Source organism: Schistocerca cancellata, chromosome 6 (assembly GCF_023864275.1).
Source record: "Schistocerca cancellata isolate TAMUIC-IGC-003103 chromosome 6, iqSchCanc2.1, whole genome shotgun sequence".
Classification (NCBI taxonomy): Eukaryota; Metazoa; Arthropoda; class Insecta; order Orthoptera; family Acrididae; genus Schistocerca; species Schistocerca cancellata.
Genome location: NC_064631.1, coordinates 642,978,856 through 642,987,887, shown reverse-complemented (window position 1 = coordinate 642,987,887; position 9,032 = coordinate 642,978,856). Strand labels below are relative to the sequence as shown.

The window sequence follows — 9,032 nt, the reverse complement described above, 5'->3', positions numbered from 1 at the left end:
TGTTACAGTTACGCAGGAGAAATTTGGCTTCGATGGTAAGTGCTTCGTCAATGTAATGAATTCTAAAAGACAGTGATTCCAGACACGTCAGTTTCATGATGTGATTCACAGTTCTTGTCATACCTTGCTTTGAAGTCGGCCATTGCCCGTTATAATTCAACTGTTGCAGAGAAAACACAAAACACAAACATGATAAAAGTGAATATTTTTCCCTGGCTTAAAAGTAAAAAGCACAGAATAAACCAGACTCAAGCTGATCTCCTGCAACTCGTTACTTTACACAAGACACGTGACAACGTACAAACTTGACTTCCTTGCATGTGAATGGAGTCGCACAGTTTTACGTTTATGCATATGTCACCGTCAGTGTAGCCCCATGGCACTAATTTTGACAAGGGTGAAGGATATGTGGGAGACACAAACAAAACATTCAAGATAACATATTTTACACTGAATCGCTTGTGCATGAGGCAATAGACAATATCCCACCTGTAGCCTGGGCACAGCTGTGCGGCTTGCTGAAAAGATTCAGAAAGAAGAGTTAGACAGGAAAGCGATGATGGGTATAAGTGTTGAACCCATCACCATAAATTTATAATCAGATTGTTTGGAAACAGACTGAAATAGATGTGACGATGGTATTACGATGTATACTTTGGAACAAAATAATAATATATCGTAGTTTTAAAGACTCATGATTTAAAAAATGTGTTTCTCACGAATTTAGTTGCCTTTTTGATTAGGACATTGCATCCTTTTAACTATGCAGACTATAGTGTTCAACATATTGACCAAGGAAAAGTTAAGCTTTTCTCACTATATTGTATGCTCTGATAACAACTGAGAACACAGCTGGATAAATTTGTCAACAGTCTGATATTTCCACATGTAAATCCCTGTCATTTTCAATGTACGAACTGGATAAGACCCGAAAATGACAGTAACTGTTACTTGTTGAGATATCGGTGGTTTTCGATGTTATCGATCAGCGTTCCCTGGAGTTATCGGCAGATGTTGGATAATTTTTTGCTTGTTCAATGAATTATAAATGCGGTCTCTCACTGTAATGTCAGACAAGTTAGTTTACGCTCATAATGCCCATTAACAGTGAAGAATACGATAACTTACTGACCATTTCTACCACTAATTCTTTTTTATGCTCAGTGATCTCACACTCACACACACTCTCACACTCTCACACTCTCTCACACACTCTCACAGATTAGATTAGATTAGATTAGATTAATCCTAGTTCCATGGATCATGAATACGATATTTCGTAATGATGTGGAACGAGTCAAATTTTCCAATACATGACATAATTAGGTTAATTTAACAACATACTTAAGTTAATATAACAACTTTATTCTTTTGTGTGTTTTTTTATTTTTCTTTATTTTTTATTTTTATTTTTTTTTATTTTTATATTTTTTTATATTTTTTTTTATTTTTTAATATTTTTTTTCTTAATTTATATCTAAAAATTCCTCTATGGAGTAGAAGGAGTTGTCATTCAGAAATTCTTTTAATTTCTTCTTAAATACTTGTTGGTTATCTGTCAGACGTTTGATACTATTTGGTAAGTGACCGAAGACTTTAGTGCCAGTATAATTCACCCCTTTCTGTGCCAAAGTTAGATTTAATCTTGAATAGTGGAGATCGTCCTTTCTCCTAGTATTGTAGTTATGCACACTGCTATTACTTTTGAATTGGGTTTGGTTGTTAATCACAAATTTCATAAGAGAGTATATATACTGAGAAGCTACTGTGAATATCCCTAGATCCTTAAATAAATGTCTGCAGGATGATCTTGGGTGGACTCCAGCTATTATTCTGATTACACGCTTTTGTGCAATAAATACTTTATTCCTCAGTGATGAATTACCCCAAAATATGATGCCATATGAAAGCAATGAGTGAAAATAGGCGTAGTAAGCTAATTTACTAAGATGTTTATCACCAAAATTTGCAATGACCCTTATTGCATAAGTAGCTGAACTCAAACGTTTCAGCAGATCATCAATGTGTTTCTTCCAGTTTAATCTCTCATCAATGGACATACCTAAAAATTTGGAATATTCTACCTTAGCTATATGCTTCTGATTAAGGTCTATATTTATTAATGGCGTCATACCATTCACTGTACGGAACTGTATGTACTGTGTCTTATCAAAATTCAGTGAGAGTCCGTTTACAAGGAACCACTTAGTAATTTTCTGAAAGACAGTATTGACAATTTCATCAGATAATTCTTGTTTCTCAGGTGTGATTACTATACTTGTATCATCAGCAAAGAGAACTAACTCTCTCACACACTCTCACTCACACTCACACACTCTCACACTCTCACACACTCTCACACACACACACACTCACACTCACACACTCACACTCACACACTCACACTCACACTCACACACACACACAAATTGTATTGAGTAGAAGCAGTTGTACAAGCAAATATAGTAATTTCAGTTTGTGCTTGAAGTTAATTTTGTAAATTTGTACTTAGAATACAGTTCAACTCACAGTAAATGATAATTATTACAACCAATTAGACAACCGTCATTTTGAGAAAAATTGTACTTCATGTTTTCACAAAGCTGTGTCGGCTGTTCTCGCCTCCCGATGTCATGTATTTCTCTCATGATGATTGATCAAAATTGGTTTTAATATGTACTCTTCCCCTCATAGATTCGAACATATAATATGATGTACAGTAGGCAAATAAGCCTGACTGTTGTTCACAGTAACACAGTTCGGTGACGTGGCAACATTTGCCTGCTCTCTGCTGATGCGCATGAGCTGTTCTCGTCCCTCCACGCTTCCTTATGGCTCCACCTCTATGCCTGGAAATGTCGTCCTATGTGACGCGGGCAATAACGGTTTAAAAAACATGCATTTCCTCTGCTACACTCCATATTTTAAGGTTTTTCTTTCTATTTATTTACACTCTTATAAATGACATTTTTATTTACATGCAAGGTCAATTGCCAGTTCCAGCACCAGGCATCAATCTTTTGCAAGTCTTTATTACTTTATTACTAGGTCTGCGTCATTTACCAGTCATGACTGGACAGACCACATCAGGGTTACATATATAAGATTTGGTTACAATTTTATACAACATACAGAAAAGTATCAATAATAAGGACAGATACAACATATTAAGACAATATTATTTTGTCCATTCACTTTGGTCAATATTGAAAAATTCTCCGATAGAATATAATGGGTGTTCTTTCAAGTCCTTTGCAATTGTCCGTTTGAATAGTCCTAGCAGCATAGATTGCAATTTTAAGTCCAGTGTATTGAACATTTGTAGGACTACCGCTCAAAAACAGTCTTGCATTCCACTCAGTCGACAATTTGGTACTTCGATGTTCCTCTTGTCGTTGGTGTCATGTTTATGAATGTCTTGCCTCATGAGTATGGGACCAAGGGGGCACCAGTCCAAAGTACCGTTATCCAATATGGCGGCGATGACGTCATTCAAGATGGCGGTGATGACGTCATCCAAGGTTGGGGATTTTGGCAGGAAGTTTGAATTTTGACGGGAAAGTGCCACGGATCCACTCCCGCAGAAAAATGGCACTCCCCAGTTATCTCTACTAAGCAAAGAAAATGGCGGGAAAAAAGGACTTGTCTTTATTATTTAACCAATTTCAAGCACATGTGTCCTCCACAAGCGCTAGAGTCCAACAGGCTTAGTTCATATCGTCGCCACCAGAGAGCACCACTGTGACGTCATTCAAGATGGTTGATTTTGTCTGGAAGATACGACACTTGGGCTACCACCACTAACCTACCCCCCTCTCCCCCCACAGAAAATGGCGGGAAGTTCAAATTCCAGTATGATAATGGTGAGAAAAGGTGACTTGTCTTTATTATTTAACCAATTTCAAACAGATGTGTTCACCACTGAGTCTGGACTGCAGCTGGCTTAGTTCATATGGGTGCCACCGGAGGGTGCTCTCCTGACATCAGATGATGATGCAAGTACCGGTATTCAAGATGACGGCACCCAGTGTATTCACTACGAGCTCCATAGCCCAACTGACTTAGTTCATATTTTGCCCACCAGAGGGCGCTACCATGAAGTCGCATGTTGACACAAGATCGTCTGATCTCTCTCGTGCGTGCGAGTTATAACCGGACACACGCTGCGCCACCAGCCTGCAGGCGTCCGACCGCTTACGTCACACACCCTCGGCCACCACCTCCATACACACGCCAGACATAGTCTTCTGTAAATATGCTAACTAAAGTAACACCCACATCGCGCATATAACCTATCAATTACCTAAGCACTTAATTCCATTTCAATTTTAATCATATTTAATAAGTCAATTTACAATTTCAATATTCAATGATCAAATGAGAAGTTCCACATTTTCCCACTATCAGCGCAGTGTTCATTCATGACCTAGCACCCCCAGCCCCCCCCCCCCCCCCCCCACCCCTAGAATGCTGCACTCCTATTGGCCATGTGATTCGACTTCATATAGGTAAGAAAAGGTGTTCACTATACTTTCAACTACCTAGTTTGAACTACTTTTCAAGGTCCAGAGTGCCACCTCTTCCTAGGAAATGCCGCCGAGTTTGAATTCTGGCAGTAAAGAAAGGTCACTTGCACTTTCGCCACCAACTTAAGAAAATTGTTGCAAACAAAGCTCACCACCACTAACCTAAGCCTCCAGGGTACAACCTCTTCGCAAGGGTTGCTGGTAAAATGGCTCGGCCCGCACTAGGCTGATGGAGAGAGGAAGGAATGTGCTTTATTTATTTGGGAGCAATTTATTTAGGGGTGGAGTATATGTATCACAGAACACACGCTCAGACATGCCCCACATCATACAGACCTGCAAACTACTACATAACTCATCTATAACGCTCTACACACACACTTGCTAATTGTAAACCGTCAAAAATAACACACTTCACAACCTACAGACATGTGAACTACTCGTAAATAATGCAAAGTATTTTCGTCCAGATAGCCAAACAACCCGTAAATTGTCAAAATAATAATCCATCTAAAAGACTCTGCTTGCTAATTGTCAACTGTCGAAATCATACACCAGCCTTTATTTAAAAAATTAGAGGCAGCACCACCACCAAGTGTATTCACCACTGAGTCCACAGCCCAACTGATTTAGTTCATATCCATGCCACTAGAGGACGCTGTAGTGATGTCAGGTGATGACACAAGTACCGTAATCTAAGATGACGCCACCTAGTGGGTTCACCACAAGCTCCAGACCCCAACTGTCTTAGTATATTTCGTCGCGCCAGAGGACGCCTCCGTGACACCAGCTGATGAAGCAAGTATAGTTATCCGCGATGGCTGCAAATCATGTGTTTTCCACGAGGTCTAATACTCAGTACCAGCAGCAGAGGATGCTGTCGCCCCTTTCGTGACGTAAACCAAGATGGTGAGGGGAAAATGGTGGAAAAACGCGTACATGAATAACTCGAAATGGAACGCCGAGCCATCATATATTCCGTCACGGTGACATATAATTTAAATGTAGAGGTCATGAATCACTTTCGGATGGTAGTTTAGAAACTCTCCACAACACTGCCAAACTCTTCTAGTGTCCTTATGTTGTAAGTGTGTTATATTTAAAAATCATTCAGTGTTATGCTATCCACTGTAAGAATATAATGTAAATTATGTGATGTGTAGTTTTCTGTGAGAGGTCATGGATCAGAGCGTCTTAATGTCAGTTTAGAATATGACACAGACCGTGAAGTCGTGGCAGAAAATGAAATGTTTGGTAATGTACAAAAGCGTGTTATAAAACATTGTTTGAAACAGAGGGTGTGTCTCATACAATAATTCGTTTAGAGTATAGGTGATGAAAGTTTAAAGTGGTCTATGCAATGTTAGTATATTTAATATGATCGTCTTCACATAGGCTGTTGCGTTTTGATGTGACTGACTTGGTGAACGTTTAGGAATCCCGGGGTGGCTGCACACTACGCTGTCCTGGAGAAGTATTGTGAAATGTCTTTCTTCACGCTGGAGGCCCACCATCATTGTGCCTGCATCAACGCCTAGGTGACTTGAAAATAGGATGAGCTTTTATAGTTTGTAATTTTTCTATGATGGGGTGGGTATAGAATAATGACGATAGCATGTTGGGGATCTGTAGTACTTGTATCTAGTTTGGGTATGCACCACATTGCGTGCATTTTCACTGAATGCTCAAAACACGGTGCTGTTGCAGTAAGACTATGTCCGGCGTGCGTATGGAGGTGGCGGCTGAGGGTATGTGATGTAAGTGCTCAGGTCAGAAATATTATAAACTAAAATTTATTTGTGTTTCTTCTGACAAATTTAGGTTAATTGAAAAGAAAATTCTTCTCTTTTTGAAATAACACATCTCATTACTCTATGTTTATTGGGCCAAAGTGAATTGGAAGTTTATAAGCACTTATCAGTTGCTGCTGGAGTATTGGTTGTTCTTCATGTTTTGCTGCTCCTGTTACTACATATAATCAAACTGAATATTATATTAGATTAATTTATAGAGTTGAGGGAGTTGGCCTTTTTATTGTCCTATGAACAAAGGAAACATTCAGTTGCCTTTTCCTTTTCTGTGCTTAGTGAATAGCGAGTTTTATTATGTTGCTAGTACACTTGGGAAATTGGGCTTGATACTGTTCTCGTGAGGTGACCTCAGTCTAGTGTCTAGCAGCATGACATATATAATGAAGAAATTACATTTCTGTGCAGTACAAAGTCTGAGAGATCATGGCAGTGATAAAAACAGATAAAAGTCAGCTGAGAATGACTGGGCTGTTGTAATTTCACTGCTGGAAAAGAAGTCTATACCTACATGACTACTCTGCATTTCACAATGCCCGGCAATAGGTTCATAAAACCACCTTCAAGCTATATGTCTCTACAATTCCACTCTTCAACAGTGCACAGGAAAAACGAACACTTAAAGCTCTCTGTGTTAGATCTGATTTCTCTTATTTTATTATGATGATTATTTCTCCTTGTGTAAGTGAGCACCAAACAAATGTTTTTGCATTTGGGGGAGAAAGCCAGTGATTGAAATTTTGTGAAGAGATTTTACCACAATGAAAAACACCTTTGTTTTAATTATTTCCACACCAATTTTCATATCATATTGGTAACACACTCTCCCTATTTTGCAACAACACAAAATGAGCTTCCCTTCTTTGAACTTTTTCGATGTCCTATGTCAGTTCTCTCTGATGCAGATGCCACACTGCATAGCAGTACCCCAAAAATTACAGAATGAGATTTTCACTCTGCAGCAGAGTGCGTGCTGATATAAAACTTTCTGGCAGCTTTAAACTGTGTGCAAGACAGAGACTCGAACTCGGGATCTTTGCCTTTTGTGGGCAAGTGCTCTACCAACTGAGCTACCCAAGCACAAAGTTTGGAAAGTAGGAGGTGAGGTACTGGGCAGAACTGAAGCTGGGAGTCATGCTTGGGTAGCTCAGTTGGTAGAGCACTAGCCTGCACAAGGCAAAGGTCCCAAGTTCGAGTCTCGGTCCGGCACACAGTTTTAATCAGCCAGGAAGTTTCACTCCAAAAATTGATGAACAAGTGTATTGCAAGCAGTCTCTTTAGTAGATCTGTTGCACCTTAAGTGTTCTGTCAATAAATCACAGTCTTTGGTTAGCCTTCCCCCACAACATTATCTATGTGGTCATTCCAGTATAAGTTATTCGTAACTGTAATCCCTAATTATTTACTTGAAATAACAGCCATTAGATTTGTGTGATTTATCATATAATTGAAATTTAATAGATACCTTTTAACACCTGTGTGGATGAATTCACACTTATCATTATTTAGAGTCAACTGGCCATTTTCCCAACAAATATAGCAGATATCTTGTCTAAACCATTTTTCCATTGGTTTTGATCACACAATGAATTTACAAGATACTAAATGACAACATCATCTACAAACAATGTAAGAGGGCTGTCTCCTAAATTGTTGATGATCAGCAGAATGCCTAATGATATTGCACCAAACCTGTAACAAACTGCTGTGTGTCATTTTCTCCTCAATAATGAAGGGTGTTTTCTTGTATGATACTTATAGAGAAACAGCTTAGTAGATTTTTTGACACTGCAATCCTGAGACAAATAACAAGGTCAGTAAAAAGTGGGAAAAAATGATTTTCCAATGACATTGTCTTACACGGTGATCTATTTTTCAGGGCTTACACGAGATTAGTTGTCAGAATAGAGGGCTGTAGTTAAAATTGTCAATCTCAATGAGGACTCCAGAGAAGAATAATACTAATAGCACACCAGTTCCTCCATATCTGAATGTTGAGGTAGGGAGAGGCAGGAATTGGCAGCAATGAACCATCGGAGCATCAGACAGGAGTAAAGACACTGCAGAATAAGGAAAAACTGTCATAGCAATAAATAAAAAATATATTTATTGGAAAAATTATTAATGATTTTCACAGTCATTGGAAAATGAGACAGCATTTTATTCTATTTTATAACTTCTTGTCGGTATATCTTAGAAATATTCTGCAGATCTTGAAGCTGCTGTTGTGTTCTTCCAGAGATTGTACACAATTTTTTGAATCCCATTTAAATAAGTACCATAATAACAAATCTGGACATTTTCTTACAGTGTCACAGTAATACTCAAGGACTCATAAAATTGTACATCTGCTGAATTAAGTATTTGTATACCACCTCTCTTCACATAGTTAACTTTTGTCAATCCTGGGAAGCTCCGGAGACATCTTTTAAGAGCATAGTTGTTGGGCACACAGACTCTGCATTACTGAAGAGCTGCCTTATCGGTATTAGGAAGCAGTAGGACAACAGCAGCACTTACTGAAAATTATCATAAAATTAAAAGAATAGTTATTTACATGACTTTTCATAGAACATCATCAACTGACAAATTATTGACGATTATGTAAATGCATCAAATTTTACAATGCTCCAATCCTGTCATGATAATACTTAAGTTACCGATTCATAGATGAGTAAGAATCCTACAATACAATTTC

At 38.5% G+C, this 9,032-nt stretch overlaps 1 protein-coding gene across 2 annotated transcripts in view; it reads right to left on the bottom strand.

Annotated features, from left to right (window-relative positions):
• Nucleotides 1-8,424: 8,424 nt before the first annotated feature.
• Nucleotides 8,425-9,032, bottom strand: part of LOC126190907 (synaptic vesicle glycoprotein 2C-like) — a 477,766-nt gene continuing 477,158 nt past the window's right edge. For both annotated transcript variants that reach the window (XM_049931535.1, XM_049931536.1), the window contains exon 12: nt 8,425-8,853. In XM_049931535.1, coding sequence (XP_049787492.1) covers nt 8,798-8,853 — 56 coding nt within the window. In that variant the 3' untranslated portion in view covers nt 8,425-8,797. The remainder of the gene's footprint in view (nt 8,854-9,032) is intronic.